The sequence below is a fragment of the Pseudorca crassidens genome, chromosome 20, assembly GCF_039906515.1.
Source record: "Pseudorca crassidens isolate mPseCra1 chromosome 20, mPseCra1.hap1, whole genome shotgun sequence".
Taxonomy (NCBI): domain Eukaryota; kingdom Metazoa; phylum Chordata; class Mammalia; order Artiodactyla; family Delphinidae; genus Pseudorca; species Pseudorca crassidens.
In genome coordinates, this window is record NC_090315.1 from 43,434,227 (window position 1) to 43,457,530 (window position 23,304).

Genomic DNA, 23,304 nt, shown 5'->3' on the forward strand with positions numbered 1-23,304 from the left:
CAACACTACTCAAGCTGCAAGGCATGCTGGGAGCTCCCCTTGGGCAGGAGGGAGCAAGATGAAGTTAGCATAAGGTGGGGCTGGGGAAGCTACCAAGACTGTGAGGTGTCCTTGAGGAGGTTGCATTTAGCCTCCAGGGCAGGCATTGGTGAGGGGATGCTATGGGGCAGTCATTCTGCTCAGCACAGTTGAGAAAGATTTCTCAGAGGCCTCTGAACCCACATTTAATGGAAGAGTATGAATTTACTTGGCTGAGAAGGGGAAAGAAGCAAGCTAAACAGAGGAAGTTAGGCAGGGCTGGAACAGTCTGAAGCTGAACTCCTTGACCATTCACTCAGAAGCGTCATCTAGAGGAAGAGGGCTACTGTCTGCTTTATTAATTATTCCTCATGTTCCTAGAGGGAAAGCAGGCCGGTGAGGTGGACGTTGGCTAGTAATTCTGGCTGCCTATTTATAAGGCCATGTTACAGCATGATGGGAAGCCCTGCCTGCAAGGATGGTTTAGAGCTTGTCAAATTTGGGAAAGAATCCAAGAACAGAGCAAGGTGTCAAGGTATCAGCAGAGAGACAAAAGGAGAGATGGTAAAAGAGGATGCGTTTGGACTCAAGAGTTGATGAATGAGCAGAACTGGGTGTTGAATTATTCAACCTGCCTTATTGATCCATTGATCTCTCTCTGCAGGTCTTGGTTTATTCTTGGTTGGCATTTCCTGTGTCTGAGATAGTGAGAAGAGAAATGGAGGGAAGAGGAACAGATTTTTAAGACTCAAGAAGAGAGAAGAGGCAGTGCCAAAGAGAAATTTGGCTACAGGTATCAGGAAGCTTAAAATGCCTGTGTCTTTTGACAGAGTGGATCTATTTCTGGAAACTGACCCTAAAAACACTATCCAAAACTTTTAAGAAAAAGCCTTAAGCACCACGATGTTCACAGAAGCCTTATTTTATAACAGTGAATAATGGGAAACAACCTAAATAGATGTCCGACAACAGGGGATCAGCCAAGATGCCATTAGGAGTTTTATATGATTACGTGGGAAAATACTTACGCCATAGGGTTAGGTCATAATGGAACATTCAAAACTGTACATATAGAATGTCATAGCTGGGTGAAGAAATGTGGATAGAAAGAGGCCAAAGAAAATATACTGAAATGTTAGCAGTGATTGTTTTGAAGTGGTGGACTCTCTTCTTTTCCTATATTTCCTAAATTTTCTACAATAAATACACACAAGTTTTAAATAATTAAAACGAAATGTAAGGGTGGAGTGAGAGACACTCACATGAAGCCTGCACAGAAGTAAAATAAACACAAATTACTGGGGAGCCAACTCCTTCCAGAACCCAGGGTACTGCTGTGTCCTAGGTGTGCTGACCATCTCCCTGGCATATTGAATGGACACAACGGAGAGAATGAGGTGACACTGTGGTGCAGTCACTCTGCAGAGGACAATCAAAGGCCCCTGAACTCATATTTAAAGAAAAAGTATGAGTTTTCCTAGCAGAGAAGAGGGAGGAAGTCATGCTCGGTAGAGGGAACAGTTAGAGCAAAGGCACTGAGGCATGTGGGAAACGCAGGCAGGCCAGTGTGGCTGGATTACAGGGTGCCATGGGGAGAAATGATGGGAGATGGGATTGGAAAGGAAAGTAATGACTGTCAGGGGATCACGAATGCTGGACTGAGGGACTTTGCCTCTCAGCCATAGGCAGACCGGAGACTTGGGGGAGGGGTTTAAGCAGGAGGGCACTGTGGTTAGAGCACCGCATTCTCCAGTTCCCTAGTGTAGTCTGTTTGCCATCACCCTCCAGAAACTTGGAGAGTAGGGGAGGGGAAGGGGAGCAGTCCAGCAGCCCTCACAGATGGTCAGCCAGGCCTCCTGACACCAGCCTGGCCCTCTTCCCACCACACCAGGTTCAGTCCCCAACCCCAGCCATCCAGACAAACTCCTCCACCTCCCATGACAAAGAGGCTCATTTGGAGCCTGGGCAAGATTTGCAAACGTCAAACTTGTAATTACAAGGATGAAATCATCTGGTTCCTTTTAAGCAAACGGGTTTATTGATCCCAACACTGGAGAAATGCTCTTCTGGGGAAACTTGCTCCTCTCTGCTTTCCTCTCCCTCTGGGATGGCTGAGCTGATGGAGGGAGTGTGGCAGGGCAGTTAAGAAGCGGGAAAACCTCCCAGAGGGGAAATTCTTAAGGGCCTAAGGGTGAATTGTATGGTATGTAAATTATATCTCCAAAAAATTATTTAGGGCTCAGGAAACTGCCTCATTTAGGCAGATGATACCCTCATCCTGGACTTAAGCTCATCTCCATCCAAAAACTAGAAGCTGGGGAGAGCCAGGCTTTAGTGGCTCTGTGCCAGCCCCTAATTCTCCTTCTCTCCCACCCCCCTCAACATTCATTTGTGGCTCCAGATCCTATTTCAGCTTCAAGATGGTACACTATTTCCTCACTAACTGACGGGAAACTGTTTCTTCAGAAAATAGCGCACCAGTGGCTCAGGGACCTGGAAGGACTTCACCCTCACTTTGAGGAGAGACAGGTGTGGGTGGCAGCTAAGACCAGATCTGTATAAAGCCATCCTTTCTGCTGGACCTGGGAGGCAGGACGTCTAGGCCTTGACCTTCCAAGCCAAGGAGGGACAAACAGTTGGGCTCAGGGGGCAGGAATGTGCAACCATCAAGGGCAAGAGCCACGTCCTGCCTCAAGGCCCACAGTAGGACCCCCTTCATTCAACCCGTTGGGGCCCCTTTGGGAGCATGGTAGGGTGCTTCAGGAGGAATGACCCCAGCCACAGCTCTCCACAAGCTCGCAGTTCAGTTAAGGAGACAAGCAGGACTTTTGGCATCTCTACCGGTACAGGCCTTGGAATGGAATGGTTAAGGGCACCAGCCCCTCTGAACCCCAGTTTTCTCATCTGTAGAACAGGGTCAATAACAACAAACTTGCAGGTTTATGCTGAGGAGTGGACAAAGAGGATACACCCCAAAGGCTTAGCCATTTCATTACCTCTCATGGATCAGGGTCCTGTCCATGTCCTGTGGTCACTTATTTACCTTTTCGGAGCCTCTATTTCCTTATCTGTCAGACAGGGACAAGGAGGACTGTCTTAGAAGGTGGTTGTGGGAATTAACTGACATAAGGGGCAAAAAAGCACCCAGTTCAGAGCTTCACAGTTGGGCCAGACAATTAAGGGTTCCCTCAATACCCTACTCAGGGTTATTGTGGTTTCTCTGCCCACCATCCAAGATCAGTGGGAGCAGCTGCCCACTGGGAAAGCAGGAGAGAGGAGGCCCTGGGCTGACGGAATCCTTAGAAGAGGAAGGCTCCGAGCAGCAGGGCTTCAGAGAATTCAGCCAGGTTTGTGGGGTTGGGAGGGTGTTTCTAGGCAATGGACAGACACCCTCAGGCTTCCATCTGTGGGCCCTACTAGAGCTGGCTCTTAGCAAACTCCTTCACTGGGTGGTGCCTGGACCAATCCATACTCATCTGGACAGAAGCACAGAGCTAAATATACCTGATGTAGGTGAAATTTTCCTTTATTAATTTCCTTTAATCCAGTTTTTAAAATAAGTGAAAAAAATTTAACAACAACCAAAAAAGGCATACAGAGGTCAGTCGAGGAGATGGCCTCCTTCAGCCTGCGGCTCGTTTCCCGGTCATCCTGGCCGGTTGGACGCCAGACAATGGCGAGTGTGGGTTACCCTGTGGCCTGGAGTTGCCAAAGGCTGTCTGTGGTGCTGCTGTTCTGGGTCCGCCTGGCAGACTTTCCCATCCCTTTCCTTCAGGCCGTCATCCCCCCCAACCCCCACCCCCGTGAGGCTGACACTTAGAGTGCTCTATCCTGCTCTGAACTCCCACTGCTCCGAGTCCTGCCCCCTTAAGCCTAGAAGGGATTTGTCTTGACCATGACCTTTTCCTTGTCAAAAAAGTTCATGGGGGCTTTCTGCCTCTGCTGCTGCCAAGGCCCCTGTGAAAAAGCCTGTGGCGAACGGGGGCAAAAAAAGAAGCTAGTACTGAAGTTTACCCTTGACTGCATCCACCCCGCAAAAGATGGAATCATGGATGCTGCCAATTTTGAGCAGTTTCTTTAGGAGAGAATCAAAGTGAATGGAAAAGCTGGGAAACTTGGTGGAGGGGTTGTAACAATCAAGAGAAGCAAGAGCAGGATGACTGTAATGTCTGAGGTGCCTTCTCCCAAAAGGTATTTGAAATATCTCACCAAAAAATATTTGAAGAAGAATAATCTACATGATTGGTTATGTGTAGTTGCTAACAGCAAAGAGAGTTACGAATTGCATTTCTTCCAGATTAATCAAGATGAAGAAGTGGGGGAAGATGAGGATTAAAATTCAACTATCTGGAATATTTTGTATGAGTTCTTAAATAAAACTTGGGAACAACAACAACAAGAAGTTCATGTCTGTCTGAGCATCTAGGCCACTCTAGTGAGATTTCAACTTTTATTTATTCCACATTTCCCAGGGCAGAAACGATTATTGCTAGAATCCAAACACCAAGGTCAGCTGCAGGTCCGTGAGCCCTACCTGGACCCACTGTGGAGTAAGAGTGCTTCCCTGTGAATCATCTTTTGGAGACAGAAATGAAAGGTTTTACACAAATGTCTACCTGAACAGAATGTGGTGGTGTTGCATGGTATCACATGGGATATCCTTTTTTCCTGCTATTGAAGTCAACAGCAGAAACTCTGTTCCCCAGACCACAGTCCATATTGACTGAGAGCAAACTCATCATCTTCCTCTCATTTAAACAATGGCTGTGTTGTCCTAGTGCCCAAAGGTCTTCTTAGTTGAACTGGAAAGACTTAAGGGAGAAGCAGCAGATGGATGAAAACTTCTATTCCTTGTGAGTGACTTAGTCCTGCCTTGGTAACTTGGGGTAGAGGCTGCCTCACTTACCTCCCAACATAAAGTGCAGATGTTCTAAGGCTGGTTGTATCCACGCTTTGTGCTGATGTGAAGTTTCCCCCTTCAGTTTCACCAGAATCTTTAGGCAGTGAAACTAAAATGGCACCTTTTGCCAGATGTAGCTGATACAAACTGTTCAGTGGGCCCACCATGTACTACTCTGACTCCCTCCTTTTGGGAAAACTGCTATTCCCTTCTTTCAACCATCAGCTTCTCTCTGAAGCTGCCAATCTCAGGCCCCCAATCCGCAATGGGAGAGCATGTGACTGAAGTTGGCCAGTGTCATCACATCTGCCTGGAAATGGTGATTTTGGCAGAGGGGAGAGTATGTGACCCAGACTGGGCCAATCTGGGAGATGGAGACTTTGGAGATGGAGAAGTGGCTGTTCCCATCCTTTGTCAGGAAATGAATGCCATCGAAGAGATGCTGAGAGAATTAGCAGTGAGAAGCAATGGAGAAACCAAGAGTCCCTCTCTGTGATTTGTTTACTTAAAGTAAAACTGACAACTTTTTAGCTTTAAGTTTTTTTGAATTGGTTTTCAGTCACTTGCAATTGAAAGACACCTGAGGGAAAGATTCTGGGATAGCTGGAGGCCCAACAACAGTGGTTGGTGACATCCATAACTCTGTATACCCTTTCTGTTTGTGTACAGACATACATTCACACTGGCTAGGTGTAGGCCAGGCAGCATGCCCTTAGAAGGAGTTGATTCTATGTTTGCTATTCAGAAAGAATGTGTTTGTTAAAACCACCAGCCTACAGGTTTGATTTTGCTGAAAACTCTCTCCCTGACCTCGGGCAATCAGTCACTAACTGGACCTCAGGGTGAACAACCAATCCAGTTTGCCGGGGACTGAGTGGTTTCCTGGGACATGGGACTTTCACTGCTAAAACCAGGATACTCCATCATCCTAGCTGAGTTCCATATCCGTAAAAACGAGATTGGATTGGACTAGAAAGGGGTGGGAAAGTCTGCCAAATCCTGCATTCAGGCAGACATTGCCAACTGCCCTTGGCACTAATTCCTGTGAACTTAAGTGTATCCTCACAATCCTTTGCAATAAGTCCAGCTACTGTCAATCAGAGTTGGCACCTATTTGCCATACTTGGACTGAGTTTTTGACAAGCTGAGATTTTAAGGATCAGAATTTATTGAAGACCAACTTTGAGTCAAGCTCTGCCATGAATCCCATATCAGGCTCTCTCCAGCTTGGGCTAAATGACTTCCCTAGAACTTGTGGATCTTGTTGCACATTTGTGTAAATATATGAACTGGTATTGGGTTATATAAGTCAGCTTGTTCTTCAGAAACTTAAATTTATTGAGTGCTCATTATCTGCTAGAATTGCATAAAGGCTCTCATGCTAACACTGAGAGCTTGTGAGAGCCTGCATTTTGGAAAAACGCAAACTGAGGCTTAGCGCGGTCCAGTGCCTATCTAAGGGCCTCAGCCAGCAGGCAGGGGAGTTGAGTAAGATCCCACTTGAGGCCCTTCTGACTCCAACAGCTCCGACCTTTCCACCATTATGCGGATTCAGATGGATTCTCTGGTCTCTTTCCACCTTTAGTCTTTGATGTGCACAGCCTACACCCCTCCCGGTCGGTTCTCGGACGCAAAGTCTCCAAGGACTGAAGTTTCCTCGCGTTCACGTGACATTTTGGGGTTACTCCGCGCTGCTGTGGAGCCCAAAAGTTCCAGTGTAAAGGAAGAACCCTAACGGGCCGCTCCCTGTCTCCAAGAGCCGAGCAGATCCCCACCGGACGATTCCACACCAAGTGGCCCGCGGGCGGTCCAGGGGAAGAGGGCCGCGCCGCGGGAGGAGCTCCGCTTCGCTGCAGCCCAGCAGCGCCGAGGGCGGACGGGCAGCGCATGCGCGGCGCGGAGTTGTGAATGGTGCGTTTTGTTTGCTGGAGTTTGGGGCGGGCGGGCGCGCGAGGAGGAGGGGTGGGGCCGACGGGGGCGGGGCGGGCGGGCTAGCGAGGTGGGCGGTGAGAGGAAGTGGCGGCGGCGGCGGCGGCCGGAGGCGGCGAGTGCTGGGTCCGCGCGGGCGGTAGGCAACTGCTGAGGCGGCGGCGGCGGCGGCGGCGGCGGCGTGGGCTGGGCTCGAGCGGGCGGCGGCACCTCAGACTCCCGGCGCGGGAGCCCACGCGGGCGGGCGCCTGAAACAAAGAGAAGCGAGAGTCAGGGCGCCGCGGGTGCGCGGTCAGTCGGTCAGCGCAGAGCCGGCCAGCGGGTGCCCGCGGAAGCCCGGAGCCCGGCCGGCCGGCGCAGCCTCAGGGCGGGAAGATGCCGCGCGTCGTGCCCGACCAGAGAAGCAAGTTCGAGAACGAGGAGTTCTTCAGGAAGCTGAGCCGCGAATGTGAGGTGAGGCAGGCGGGCGGCGGGGAGGCCGCGGCGCACCCCGAGCGGGCCCGGGCGGAGAAAAGTTTGGGCGGCGCGGCTCCCGGGAACCCCGCGCCGGCGCGCCTGCGGAGGGGCAGTCTCGCCCGGGCAGCCATCTGCCCGCAGACTCTGGTTGCCCTTATCGGTGCCGCGCGGGGCGGGCGGCATCGCGGATTTGGCTTCTGATTTCGGGCCGTCTCTGCCTTGCAGATTAAGTACACGGGCTTCAGGGACCGGCCCCACGAGGAGCGCCAGGCGCGCTTCCAGAACGCCTGCCGTGACGGCCGCTCGGAAATCGTAAGTCGGCGGGGCCGGGGGCCGGGGGCACAGGGGAGCAAGCCGCGCGCGGGTCACTTGTTGCGCGGGGGCCGCCGCGGCCCAGGCCGGTTCCGGACGGCGCCGCGGACGCCGCGGCTCCCGGAACTGAGCGGGCGCCGTCTCACTTCCTACTCGGGATTCAAAATGCGAAACCAGACACTGGCGGGCCGCGTCCTCGCGGGGAGACTCTTCCCTGTGGTTCTCGGCGGGTGGATTATGTTTCCCAGACACGACTCGACAAACACTTTGCCGCGAGTGGAACTCAAACCGGAGCCCAACTAAACAAGGAAAGGTCGTTGTATAGGCTGTGACACCGATTAAAGGGTCGGTTATTAGTAGGAAGAAAACACCCTTACGGAAAAAATTGGGCTTCGTTCAAGGTTCTGATTCTTGGGCGATAGTTTGTGTCTTAGACGCTAGATTTTTCGTAAACCTATATGTGAAACTGTCTTATTTTCAGTATAGCTGAGAATAAATCTGAGAGTAAATCCAGTTATCTGTTGTTCTAATAGAGGAGGAAAAAAAGCCCTCAAGAACGTGCCATCTTCTTTTCTTAGAATGTTAAGCTTCAGGAGAATCAGAAAGAAACCATTTGGTGTTTTTTTGTTTTTTCCCCAAACCTAAAAAACTATCTCGTTTAGGCCTGAAGTTACTAAAGAATTGCATGGATTTGCAAAACCCAGTGTTGATCCGAGGCCCTGTTTTAGGTGGTGGATTTGGTGCCTTACCTCCATGAAGCCTAATGTTGAAAAAAATTCAAGTGTCCTAGTTCCCCTCATCTCCTTTTGGTTTGTCCTACTGGAGGTGCTAATGAAGAGAGAATGATGAAGCCCAGAAGTGCATAGGAAAAAACTAAAGAGAAGAGGTTGATTATTAATTTTTTAAAAAGTTGTAGCACTGTATAATGGAATCTGATTATCAGCTCCATGACTTGGACCATTGCATCTGCACACACTTGAAGGTATGGAAGCAGTTTGAATTTAGATTAACAATAGGAAGACATATTGAAACATTTGCTTCTCCCATTCCTTGTACAGTAGAGAATCTATTTATTGGTATTGAGACATAATTCACATAAAATTCTCCCTTTTCATCACTGAAATCGTTTATTTTTAAAAAATATTTTGATGCTTAAAATGAAGGCTTTTTAGAATTGTATTACAGATCATGAGAAGATACTGGCCAAATTTATTAGGAACTCTAGAATATTTGGTCATTATTGCACATTATAAAAGAAAGTGTCTAGATTTTAGCCCACTTTTTTGAGTGTTTGTAATAGTTATATGATTCAAATGTATAGGACAAATACTTTCTGGTTTTGGCACTGAGTGGTAGAAGAATCATTCATTAGTTGGCTCAGTGATTATATCATCCTTTGTCTGAATTTCCTTTTGGAATAGGTGGATGGTATACCCAACCCATGGATGTTTTGGAAGTAACTTTATTTTTGGAAGGAATTTCACATTTCCCTCCCTTTCTAGTTTCCCCCCCCTTTAATTCAATGTTAGCCATATTTAAATTGAGAGATTTTTAGCTTCTAGAGGATGGAGACCACATTAATTCCGTATATGCCCCCTCTGTATGGGTTTTGCACAGTGTCTTTTGCATCATAAGTACTTGATTATTTGAATTTAGAGGTTACTTCGCTTAATGCCCAAAATATATCTTATGACTTATAAACAGGCTGTGGTTTTTACTTACTTGGTGGTGGAAAATAGGCGTGGAAAAGGCATTTTTTTGCTTCTATTTTGACAGCAGCCATGTATGATAAAAATATGCGTAGTTCCCAAAACTATATCCAACACTTTCTCCCCTCTCTTTTATTCTTTTTATTATGAACATCTCCTTAACTTTATCAGTGAGGTTAATGAATGATTTATTTTGTATTTAGATGCAAAACAGTGTAAGGCTGTGATGCTCATCTCTTCTTAGTTATAAAACTTATCCAGACTCCATATCATAGCATGAAATAAAAGTGATTATGGGTGAGGGGTAGAATTTATTTGGTAAAACCTGATTTATTCCTTATATAAGCTCTTGTAGTAGGAGTGTTAGAGATATCTTCAACACTAATGATTAATAAAAGAAAAAAATACTTATGAGAGGTATGGTGACTACTGTGAAAGCAGTAAAAACTATGTATTTTTAATCCTGAAGATGGAAGAATAAAAGGTATGTTGGACTGGCACAGGTGTGCTATTTTACAGTTTAATGAAACCTGTAAAGCATAGTCAGGACATTCTAGAAATCCTCCATACAGACACTTTTACCAGTGTGACATCTTTGTGTTTTCAGACAGAGTTTTCCCAACTCCTAGGTATATGTAGGTGTTCCAGTAAAAAAAATAAAATAAAGAGTTGTGTGGTCAGATAAATTTGGGAAATGGTATTTTAGAGTGATCTGTTTTTACCACTTCTCCTGTCTCAGAGAGGGATGTTGATGAGATAATGGACATGAAGTGATGAAGCAGGAAATCTCTTCTGAGGTTGGCCTTCAGGCAGGAGGTGAGGTAATAAGAGCTGCAGAATGTCTTCACCTAACACAGAGCTGATTTGGGATACACTGGTGGCAGAAGGATTTGTAACTAGGTGAATACTGAAGAAACATGGCTGCGGGATTTTGACGGAGGGTATTCATTCATGGGCAGAATCTCTTATCTGCCCTGAGAATTTCATTATCTGAGACTGACAAGGTTGGCTGTCTTCTTCAGCTCAAAATTACTTCTCATTGTATTTAGCAAATACATGTAGCATTTACTTGGTACTGTTCTAAGCACTTTACAAATACTGGAAACTGAGGTTCAGAGTTAAGTAATTTGCCTCAGGTCACACAGCCTAGGCAGTTTGCCACCTAGTGTCTGTTTTCATTTGAACTATTATTCATTTCAGTTCAATGGTTGTTTTTTAAACTTATGCTAATAGTGGGCAAATTTTTTTTTTAAGATTAATATTGTAATATTGATGTTTGTTCAGCCTCTATTCATATAAAACATTTACCACAAGAAAAGGTATCCCAGTGATTAGGGAAATGCCATTAAAGATGTCTATAGAGATTTAGCAGTTAGGTTGACAGTTGTACCTACTAATACCAATCATAGGAAGTACTGTAATTTTTTATCTCTAAAGAATCTAAGCCCTTAATCATCAGGGGAACTAGCGGATAGCTGAATCAACTAATGCTTTAAACAAATTGCCCAAAAATGTGAACCCCTTGCTTTCAGATGAAGACTATGCTTGGAAACAAATTATGCTTAAGAACTTTAGTTAGTAAAATAAAACAAACAAAAAGTTCTCTGATTTCAACAAAGAAGAGTTTACATTTAGATGATGAAAAAAATTTTTTTTCCAATGCTTTTTACTTATTTCTTTCATATTTTCCCTGGGGAAGAAGGACATGGTTATTTCCATTTTTTACTTGGGGGAAATATAAATTGCTCAGGGGCTACACAGAATGAGACTGTATTGAAATGGTTTTAGATTGTTCTGTCTGTTGAGCTGTGCCATCCAAATCTTTTATAAATATTAGATGAATACTCTTTTGTTATTGTCAGAATCAGTTCTCCTAAAGTCGGATTTTAGAAAATGCATATTTTTTTAATCATCCAAGGTTTTAGAGAGATGAGAAGTAGTCACATCACATGCTAGTGTATGGTTTATCAGAGGAGAGACAGTCCCAGGTGCATTTTTCTTTTCAGTAGGAAGGTATTAACATTTATTTGTATTCACTGTGCAAGTGACTGGAATTTGGGAAACTGGATAAAATAGACACCTATGGGGATGAAAAGGTCTGTATTTTTTAAGCTGAGCCTTTCCTGAAACTAGAATTTTTGTCTCTGAGAGAGAATTCTGCTAAAAACCATAATGGAGGATATTGTCTTCATCTTATAAATTTTGGTTATTAAAAAGCACTTGAAGTGATATTTGGTTAGTTTATTCATGATAATGAGCTCCTCCCAATGTGATATATTGTGGAGATATTTTCACTTCCAGTCATCTCCAAGTGCATTTTTAACATGGGTTTTGGAGCATAGTGTTTCTTTGAGCAAGAGAAATCAGGAAAAATTAAAATGTCTCATTTGCACAACTTTAAATTGTGGTATGCTCCAAAATTCAAAATATTCAGCTCTTCAGTGATTTTCACATTTAAAAATACAGGTTTTTAAATACAGTGATGGTGGCTTCTGGTTAGGCATTAGCAGTGCACTATACTAACGTCAGCAAAAAATGACCTGAAAGAAAGTATTGATTCCATGTCTGATTTTATATTTAAGCAGCCAATGGCAAATGTCCTCAAAATGGAATCAGATGTTTGTAACTTAATACTTAAGAAAAATGATGAGTGCATGTTTTTTTACTTTTAAGTAATCTTGGTGCTGCCTGGCTTAAGACAGAAACTGATGTAAAAATAAATGACTGCCTGCATAATTTATGTAATGTCCTGCTCCTGATCCTGTTTGTATTGATTTTTCTAAAAGGCTTTTGTGGCCACAGGAACCAATCTGTCTCTCCAGTTTTTTCCGGCCAGCTGGCAGGGAGAACAGCGACAAACACCTAGCCGAGAGTATGTCGACTTAGAAAGAGAAGCAGGCAAGGTAGGAAACATTTCTTTGCAATTTGAAATACTGTGGATTGTTTTATTATTAGAGATTATCTGGATTTACATTTTAATAAAGAGATCACATGTCTGATTATTCAGGCATATGATCAGATTTGTTTTCATTCCGTATTATAAAGATATAATAAAATTTTTAAAAATCAAATTTTTTATATAATTTTATTGCTAATTTCATGTTTATATCATTTGCCATAGAAAGTTCTAGCCCTTAAAGAGAGTAGTGTGCTTTCTTACATGTAACATTTGAAACTTAATTCCTTTGAAGTGTTGACAAGAAATTTTTTGTTCTACTAAAATGTGTGTGACTATAGTGTTGTAAAAAAAAAATGAAATTTAGAGAAAAATGGGAAAAGCCTCTGTAGGCTTAAAATTTAATAATATTTGGAAATAGTTTATGGGTAGCTTTCTACTTCTGTTAATATAGCAAATTTAATTTTGAGAAAAACAATGTGAAGATGTTAACTTGGAAATAATTTTTTTGTTTTGAGGAAAAGCTTCTGGGAAACATAAATGTCTTAAAATTATTATGTTGGAAGTTTAGGTTGAATATATGGAAAATGTAGTTGGAAATGTTTAAGCTGAGAGCCATATTAAAATCTAAGTTAAATGTGTTTATGATTTTGATGAAATGTTAATGAATAATATCTTGGATTGGTTCATCTTTTAATATGGAAATTGACTTCTTGAAATAAAATATTTAAAGAAAAATTTTTGACCTCATTTTGTACTCAGTATTTCTCCTGTTTCCTTTGCAGTGTATTTCTATACCTATTTTTATTAACTTGCTAAATTACTTTTCTAAGTGTCATCGTGAATAGTATAACCTATCACTTTATTTGCAAAACATAAGGAACATCTAAATAGTCCTTTGAGGAACTTAAAAGATTTTTGTATTGAACTGTATTAGGAAAAGGATTTTCTTTTTATTTATTGATTGAATTTTTGAATTTTATTTTATTTTTTATACAGCAGGTTCTTATTGTTATCTATTTTATACATATTAGTGTATATATGTCAATCCCAATCTCCCAATTCATCCCACCACCACCCCCCCTGCGAAAAGGATTTTCTTATTTTGTATATATACAATGAAGAGGGGTTTTTTTGTGTTCTTTAATTTTATTTATTTATTATTTTTAAAAATAAATTTTATTGATTGATTGATTGATTTTAGCTGTGTTGGGTCTTCGTTGCTGCACATGGGCTTTCTCTAGTTGTGGCGAGCGGGAGCTACTCTTTGTTGCGGTGCGCAGGCTTCTCTTGTTGTGGAGCACGGGCTCTAGGCACACGGGCTTCAGTAGCTGTGGCACGTGGGCTCAGTAGTTGTGGCACATGGGCCCTAGAGCATAGGCTCAGTAGTTGTGGCGCACGAGCTTAGTTGCTCTGCGGCACGTGGGATCTTCCCAGACCAGGGCTTCAACCTGTGTCCCCTGCATTGGCAGGCGGATTCTTAACCACTGCGCCATCAAGGGAGTACAAGACCACATTATCTTTGGACTTAAGCCATTGAGATGTTTTCAGTTATACGATCAACAAGAACAAAAACGTTAGATGGCTTATTCTAGAATTTAGAGGTTTTGTTTTCAAATATATCAGGAAGAGTGCTAGAACTGATGTAAGAAACTTATATTTTAATACTTGTTTTATAATTTTTTTTCTGTAAAGGGCCAGAGAGAAAATATTTTCAGTTTTGCAGGCGTATGTTCTCTGTTGCAACTACTCAGGTTCGCTGTTACAGTGTGAAAGGAGCCATAGACAATACGTAAACAAATGAACGTGGCTGTATTCCAGGGATGGTAATGCTGGCAGAAATCTGTATCTTTCCCTCAGATTTAACTCTGTAAATGTTTGTGCATAGATGATATATTTCTCAAATATAATTTTACCAACACTTGTACTACGCCAGTAGAATCTAGGGGAAAAAAAATTTAATGAAAAAAAGAAAACCCTGCTAGTATATCACTCTATACCACTGGGATAAATAAGTACTCCAGTGAATTTAGAGAAAAGATAACCCATGTTTTCTCATCCATAGAGCTCAGGCTACAGGGTCTCTTATTTATCGTCCTCCTTTTTTATGATGTCTTTCTGATAACCATTAACGTTTATTTCTGTGCCCATAGGACTAGAAGCAAAGCAAATTGAAGGAATTTCCCTAAATGTTAATTATTTGCCTCTGCTCCTTATATTGGATCCAAAATCAGTGTCTCTTCTTCCACATACTCTTGACCTTGTTACATCCTAAGGCAGCTTAGTTCTCTTCCCATTCAAACCCAGCTTTGAGAAGATGAGTGGTTAAGCCTTTCAAGTTAGGTATAATTAAGTCCTGGCTTTGTATACTACTTCATTTATTACTCTATAACTTTGGACAAGTTATTTTATCTTTATGGTCCTCAATTATAACGTGAGTTTAATACATATCTCCCAGGGTGGCCGTAGTGATTAAATGAAATAGTGTATATAAAGTGCTTAGCTCAGTACCTGACACAGTTACCCAAAAATTCATTCAGAAGTTCTTTGTTGAACACCTGTTATGTATACTGAGTGAACACTGTCCTGGGCACTTGAGATGCATCAGTGAACAAAACAAAGATCCTGCCCTAGAGGTTGTTTTATGGAAGGAATGGAGTAGTGGGCAATATGCATAGTACATAAGGTATGTAATATGTTACAGAGTGGTAAGTGCTCTGGAAAAAAAGGAAAATTAGAGTAAAATAAGGGTTATCAATGAACAGGAATGTCCGTAATTTTAAATAGGATAGTCTGGGTAGAGAAGGTCATATTTGAGCAGAGACCCGAAGGAGGTTAGGGAATGATGAGCCATGCAGATATCTGAAGGAAAGATGTTCCATACAGAGGACACAGCCTTGTAAAGGCCCTAGACTGGGAGCTTGCACAGTGTGTTTGTTAAACAACAAGCGGGCCGGTATGGCTGGAGTAGACTGAGTGAGGAGGAGAGGAGTAGGAGAAGAGATGAGGGAGATGTCAAGGAGCCGGTTTATGTGACTGTGGGAGACCATGCAACAACGTGGACTTTATTCTGAGTGGAGTGGGAAGTAGTTTCTGCTTTTTGAGCACATCAGTGATATGATCTGCCTTAAGTTTTGAAAGGATCACTCTAGCTGCTGGGTTAACAACAGGTTTAGGGGGCAAGAGTGAAGCAGGGGGACCAGTTGGGCTATTGCTTTAGTCTTGGTGAGAGACTAGGCTGGTAGCAATGGAAGTGGTGAGAAGTAGTCATAGTCTGGATATATTTTGAGGTAGAGCCAACAGGATTTGCTTATGGATTGGATGTAAGGTGTGAGAGTCAAGAATGACTCCAGGGGCTTCCCTGGTGGCGCAGTGGTTAAGAATCCGCCTGCTAATGCGGGAGACACGGGTTTGAGCCCTGGTCCGGGAAGATCCCACGTGGCACAGAGCAGCTAAGCCTGTGTGCCACAACTACTGAGCCTGTGCTATAGAGCCCACAAGCCACAACTGCTGAGCCCGCGAGCCACAACTACTGAAGCCCGTGCTCCTAGAGCCCATGCTCCGCAACAAGAGAAGCCATTGCAATGAGAATCCCGTGCACCACAACGAAGAGTAGCCCCTACTCGCCACAACTAGAGAAAGCCCACGGGCAGCAACGAAGACCCAGCTCAGCCAAAAATAAAATAAATTAATAAATAATTTTTTTAAAAAAATCTTTAAAAAAACGAATGACTCTGGGCTTTCCTGGTGGCACAGTGGTTAAGAATCCGCCTGCCAATGCAGGGGACGCGGGTTTGAGCCCTGGTCTGGGAAGATCCCACATGCTGCGTAGCAGCTAAGCTCGTGCGCCATAACTACTGAGCCTGCGTGCTGCAACTACTGAAGCCCACGCACCTAGAGCCCGTGCTCCACAACAAGAGAAGCCACTGCAATGAGAAGCCTGGGCACTGCAACAAAGAGTAGCCCCCACTCACCGCAACCAGAGAAAGCCTGCGCGCAGCAACGAAGACCCAACGCAGCCAAAAATAAATAAATAAATAAATTTAAAAAAAAAAAGAATGACTCTTAACTTTGTGGTTAGAGCAGCTGGGAGTATGGGATTACTGTCATCTGAGATGAGAAAAGCTGTGGGTGGAGCAATTTTGAGGAGCAGTTTAGGATATGTGAGTTTGTGGTGGTAGCTTGTTGCAGCTTCTGTTTTCTCACCACCCACCCTTAACTTCTTAAGTTATGGCACTGCTTTTTCATAAGTGACCCTTTGCTTATCTCAAGAGTTCGGTGGCTTTTTTTTTAAATCAACTTTATTGAAGTATAGTTTACTTACCAAAAAATGCACCCACTTTAAGTGTATAATTTGAGTTTTAACAAATGTGCACACCCATGTAAACACCACCCACAATCCACATAATGTTTCAGTCCCCTCGTGCCCTTTTACAGGAATCTGGGAGTGGCTTGGCTGGGTGGTTCTGGCTTAGGGTCTCCTAGGACATTGCAGTCAAGCTCTTGGGGCTGTGCAGTCTCTGAGGGCTTGGCTGGAGCTAAAGAATCCCCTTCCAAGCTCACTCATCACTTTTGGTCAGTGGCTTCAGTTCCTAGTCACATGTTCCTCTCCATAGAGAGAAAAAGAATGAGGTCACCCTGCTTTTTATGACCTATTCTCTGATCACTTGTGTCTTCTCCTGTTCATTAGAAGTGAGTCACTAAGTCTAGCCCACACTCAACAGGGAGGGGGGTGGTTTATTCACAAACATGAGAGGAGGCTGGGGTCATTGGGGCCATCTTGGAGGCTGGCTACCACAATGTTCACTTAAATTTGATGAATTCAGAAAAAAATTAGAATGCTAATAGGAAACAGAAGCTCCATAGTCTCTTTCATTTGAAATATGGCTTTATGATCTAAGAAAGTGGTCTTAGCAAAACCAGTCCTTTTATTCATTCTTTCTACCTTTGTGTTTGTAGGAATATTTTCAAACCAAGGGTCTTCAGTAAGGAAGGTCTGTTAATGGATAACTGACCATCAAGTCAGAGCATACAATTTTATAATCTGTCTTTCAAATATATTTGAAACTTTTGCACCCAGGTATCTAGTGAGTTGTCTACACTGACTCTTAATAAGGGTCTTTCTTAGAAGAGGTTTAAAATAATACAGTATAGTGGAAAGAGCTCTGGATATGAGTCAAAAGACAATCATAACTGGTTTCCTTACCTGTAAATGGGTATCAGAATGTCTTCCCTATTCATATACCTCATGTGAGGATTAAATGACGTACCAGAATATGTGAAAATGCCTTTTAAATTGTAAAGCCCTATCCAAAGTTAGGCTATTTGATGGGTTTGTAGGGTGAGATTATAGATAATCAAGGAGTTTTAGTGCTGTAGAGTGCCTTAGGTCAGCTTCACTTCAGGTAGCTCTACTATGTTGGGAGACTGCATCTTTCCCAAGTGGTCCATCCTGGTATTTTATAAACCTAAACAGCCAAAATGTTTATAATTCTTCCTTAACTTAAACTGCTTTCCTCTAATTTAGCTGTCAGAAGACAAGGGATGCAACAGATAGAATTGAAATCATTCTTATGTTAAATTTTTGTAGACCAAGCAACACCCAATTCATTTGATCTTTCCTCTTAGAATTTATTTCCAATTGATTTTTATTTCAAACAAATGCAGATAATTATGGTTGACCATAAGTTATTAGTCTTGAGTGGTCAGAGTAATGGTTTTTGTATGCATTGTGTTTTTGAAAGCCTCCTTAGGTTTTTAAATTAATGATTGTTTATGCTTACTACATGATCCTAGTTTGTGAGCATGAAGCATATGAAAACTTTATAAACTGAACAAATGAACTTTATAGTGCTATTGTTTACCATTTTTTCTATGGAAATTGAATATACTATCTAGTTTTATCTAGATATATCTAGAATATACTGTGTGGTCCCAGAAAAAGCAGTTAAACTTTATATGGTTGTTGCATTGCTATTTATACCTTATGATTTTAATTGATAGTCAGGTAATGTTAATAGCAGACATTGGGAGTAATTATAATGTGTATGGCGTTAGAGTAGGTACTTTTAAACATTTTTGATGTTATGTGTTTTACTTTTTTTGTCCTTTCTGAACATTTATACTTAAAATGAAAATCTTTTATCATTCATTTTCATCAGCATAAAATAACAAAGCAAAATTTAACAGCATTTGATTTAATGCATGAGGACAAACTCTTGTTTTAAATGTCTTCAAAGGTCTGTGACTGCTGCTTCTGGAGTGTTTTGCTTACTTGCTTGCAGGATCTTTGTCCCAAAATAAATATTGTGTCTGTTTATATACCATCCACAATTTGGCAGAGTTTAGAGGACTCCTTAATGTTAGCTTTGAGAAATCCGTATTCAGGCTCAGCAGCAAGTTCCCTCTCCTCCTTATACAGCCCAGTCACTCCAAATAAAAGATATCTGTGGTAACGCTTCGGAATGTGGTTTCCCCAAGAGAAATTGAGGCAACTTTACAACTAACTTGTCAGATCTAGACTTTAAGTATTTCAATTCAACTAAAACATGAAGTATATTTTCCAGCACTTAGTTATCAACAGTTCAGTGCATTGAAATAAGTAATCTGGGCTTTTAGAAAAGTTTTATTTCAATAATTTTTTAAAATAAATTTATTTTATTTATTTTTGGCTGCATTGGGTCTTCGTTGCTGTGCATGGGCTTTCTCTAGTTGTGGAGAGGGGGCTACTCTTTGTAGCGGTGCACGGGCTTCTCATTGCAGTGGCTTCTCTTGCGGAGCATGGGCTCTAGACGCGTGGGCTTCAGTAGTTGTGGCACACAGGCTCAGTAGTTGTGGCTTGCGGGCTCTAGAGCGCAGGCTCAGTAGTTGTGGTACACGGGCTTAGTTTCTCCGCGGCATGTGGGATCTTCCCGGACCAGGGCTCAAACCCGTGTCCCCTGCATTGGCAGGCGGATTCTTAACCACTGAGCCACCAGGGAAGCCCTATTTCAACAATTTTTAAATCCAAGAAGAGTTGACTGACTTCATGAAGAAATAATAATGTTTAAAAATGAGAATATCATAGTACCTTCCAGTTAGAGTTACATTAATTTTCATATATGGTAAATGTACCTCTGAAGTATTTGAAGATGATGTACTCTTTTTTTTTCCCTCTCTTTTTTCTCCCAGGTTTTTTGAGATATAATTGATATACAGCACTGATCTCTTCCCCTTTTCTTGAATTGCATTATTTGCCTAGATTTACCTTTTAATGTAAAGATAACATTTCAGTCTTGGCCATATCTCAATTATATATTTCAAGTTAGAGATGTCAGAAAATATGTCTGAGAGAAACATCCTTAATTCTTTCCCTTTTTGCTTCTGTTTCCTACCCCAGTATTTTTGAATGATTAATTCAAACACTGCAAGGATAAAGACTATTGAAATGTTCAACTAAAGAAATCAGTTTTTGAGAAGGGCTGCTGTATCCCAGCTTTACTGCTTCTCATTTTCTTTTGTAATTTTTTTTCAATTGTCATTATTGAGATATAATTTATATACAACAGAATTCACCTATTTAAGGTATATAATTCAGTGACAAATGTGTACAGTCGTTGGTGTGATTACTACCACAATAAAGATACAGAATATTTCCATAACCTCAGAAAGTTCCCTCATGCCCCTTTGCAGGCAGTGTCATTTCAGGTAACCACTATCTCCTTTCTGTTACATACTATTTTGTCTTTTCTGGAATTTCATATAAATGGAATCATACAGTATGTAGTCTTTTGTACTTAGCAACTTGCTCTTGAAATTCATCTGTATTGTGTGTATAGTAGTCCATTCCTTTTTATTACTGAGTAGTATTCCACTGTTTGGACTTGTAACACTTTGTTTATCCATTTACCAGTTGATGGCCATTTGAGTTATTTCCCCTTGTTTTGGCTACTCTGCTGCTTTGAACATTTATATACGAGTCTTTTATGTAGACATTTGTTTTCATTTCTCTTGGGTAGATATATAGGACTGAAATTACTGGGTTGTTTCATGACTATACCTTTTTAAGGAACTGTCAAACTGCTCTCCAAAGTGGCTGTACAGTTTCACATTCCAACTAGCCATGTACGAAAGTTTCAGTTACTTCACGTCTTTACTAACACTTTGTACTGTCGGTCTTTTTAATTTTAGACATTTTAGTGAGTTTGTAGTGGTATCTCATTTTGGTTTTAATTTGCATCTACCTAGTGACTAATGACGTTGAGCATGTTTTATGTGCTCGTGTGCCATTTGTGTATCTTTGGCAGTGTCTGTTCAAAACTTTTGCCCATTTTTTGATATCAAGTTATTGAGATGTAAGCATTTTTTATGTATTAAATACAAGTTCTTTATCGATATTTTTGCAATTGAAGTTTTATTATGAGTCTGTTTTAAAGTAGAGATAGGCTTGACTGCATATAAAACATTGTATTGGGGACTTCGCTGGTGGTCCAGTGGTTAAGACTCTGCGCTCCCAATGCAGGGGGCCCCGGTTTGATCCCTGACCAGGGAACTAGATCCCGCATGCTGCAACTAAGACCCGGCACAACCAAATAAATAAATATTTTTTAAAATAAAAAATAAAATATTTATTTAAAAAAACATTGTATTAGGAAATATAAATACAGATTCTGTCAAAACTGCTATAATGTAAGTGTAATTTTGGCTTCTGTTGTGCCTCTCTTAACTTTCTCTCATTTGTAAACTTTAATGCTGCCTGGCTCATAATGTTGATAATCTTGAAATTAATGGTAGTTCCTTCAAGAGCTTGATGTATTTTTCTTTAAGTCTTTATTGATTGACTGATTGATTGCCGCGTTGTGCGGCACGTAGGATATTAGTTCCCCAATCAGGGATAGAACCCATGCCTTCTGCATTGGAAGCAGAGTCTTAACCACTGGACCTCCATGTTTGGGTTTGTTTGTTTGTTTGGTTGGTTTTTTTGAGCTTGTGTTTTTATTTTGTTTATTATGGTAAAATACACGTCACAAAAAATTTACCATTTTAACTGTTTTTAACTGTACAGTTCAGTATCGTTAAGTATATTAAAACTGTTGTGTAACCGTCACCACCGTCCATCTCCAGAACTTTTGTCATCTTCCTCAAACTGAAACTCTGTACCCATTAACCATAATTCTCCATTCTCCTTTCCCATGCCCCCAGCCCCTGGCAACTGCCATTCTACTTCTGTCTTTGTGAATTTGATTCCTTGAGGTACCTCTTATAAGTGGAATCATATGGTATTTGTCCTGTTGTGACTGACTTATTCCCCTTAGCATAATGTCTTTAAGGTTCATCTGTGTTGTTTCAATGTAATGGGTTTTTTTTATATATATAAATTTATTTATTTTATTTTTGGCTGTGTTGGGTCTTTGTTGCTGCACGCAGGCTTTCTCTAGTTGCGGCAAGCAAGGACTACTCTTTATTGTGGTGCGCCGGCTTCTCTTTGTGGTGGCTTCTCTTGTTGTGGAGCACCGGCTCTAGGTGCGCAGGCTTCAGTAGTTGCGGCACGTGGGCTCAGTAGTTGTGGTTCATGGGCTTAGTTGCTCTGCGGCATGTGGGATCTTCCCAGACCAGGGATAGAACCCGTGTCCCCTGCATTGGCGTTCTTAACCACTGCACCACCAGGGAAGTCCCTCAATGTAGTGTTTTAAAATAACCTTTTTCCTGACAAAAGAAATAAGAAAAATTTGGAAAACACACTTTTAGAAAAGATATAAAAATCATCCATAACCTACCTCTTAGAAAACCATTGTTAATGTTTTGTTATATTGCTGTTCTTATTTTTTTCTGTGTATATTTAAATTTTAAAGTAAAAATTTTTCTATTTGATATAGCATTTACTTTTTATCTTTGAATTTTCTGCACATCTTATTGTAGGATACTTTTTTATCTGACATTAAAATATCTATATCTTTCTGATCTTACTGTTATTAACTATCAAAGAATAGAAAAATCAGAAATAGATACCTTTGTATAAGAAAGAAGCAACAAAATGATTATCAGTGTTAATTTTTAGAATAAAAAGATGAGAAATATGGACATCGATGTACCTAACGAGCACACGTGTCTTCATCCATCTAGGAAATCTTTGCAAATGTAGGAAACAGTAGTCAGTCAATACTGTACACATGGCAATCATATGAAAAATCTTTTTCTCTCCTACAGAAAACTTTGGGCATTCTAGCAAAGGCGTTTTGGTGGGCAGAAAACGTTTATTAACTACGTCTGAATATATGGGACTCCCTTTGCTCCTGTGTACTCTAATTTCCTCATTTAAGAATTAGAATAATAATAGCAAACAGTTCTGTAGCACTGGCTATGTGCCAGGTGCTGTTTTAATTGCTACATAGATAACATAGATTGATACTTTTATGATCTCCTTTTTACTGAGAAGAAAGCATTTGTAAATTTTAATGCTATTTAGCTTGAGCAGACTTAGAGACTTTATTTATTTGATATCACTTCTTTGATACTTAGTTTTCTACAGAATATTAGAAGCCACAGACTAGCTAGCTGTGTTCTTCATGTTATAGACAGTGATTTGGTGGGGAGTTTAATTATTGTTACCTTCTTTTATGAAAGTATACAATGTAAATAGTTGGAAATTATTATCTACTATGAGCTTTTCAATTTAGGCTGGGCCTTCTCAAATTGATGTGTATTTAGGAACCAAGAATTTAAAATAACACTTAAAATGTGCCTTTTGGCAGTGTAACTGTGCTTTTAGGACTCTGATACTTTGCTGTGCTGTACTGTGTGTCCTCAGCAGGAAAGGGTCAAGTCTGGGAATGGTTGGCAGGTTGTTTTTACAGGGGAAAACTTTTCTTCCATGTATACAGTCAATACTAAGCCCTTCTGTGTTTTAAAACTTTAGATATGAAGGCAGATTAATCTTCAGATTAAAACAAAAGGGTAGGGCTTCCCTGGTGGCGCAGTGGTTGAGAGTCCGCCTGCCGATGCAGGGGACGCGGGTTCGTGCCCCGGTCCGGGAGGATCCCACATGCCATGGAGCGGCTGGGCCAGTGAGCCATGGCCGCTGAGCCTGCGCGTCCAGAGCCTGTGCT

General features: G+C 41.7%; 1 protein-coding gene across 3 annotated transcripts in view; it reads left to right on the forward strand.

Moving 5' to 3' along the window:
- The first annotated feature begins 6,941 nt into the window (after positions 1–6,941).
- CBFB (core-binding factor subunit beta) overlaps positions 6,942–23,304 on the forward strand; it is a 60,337-nt gene continuing 43,974 nt past the window's right edge. The window contains exons 1-3 of one of the 3 annotated variants that reach the window (XM_067718533.1): positions 6,942–7,300; positions 7,529–7,615; positions 12,111–12,227. In XM_067718533.1, the coding sequence (XP_067574634.1) occupies positions 7,223–7,300; positions 7,529–7,615; positions 12,111–12,227 (282 nt within the window). In that variant the 5' untranslated portion in view covers positions 6,942–7,222. The remainder of the gene's footprint in view (positions 7,301–7,528; positions 7,616–12,110; positions 12,228–23,304) is intronic. The other 2 variants (XM_067718534.1, XM_067718535.1) reach the window with 2 other exon arrangements.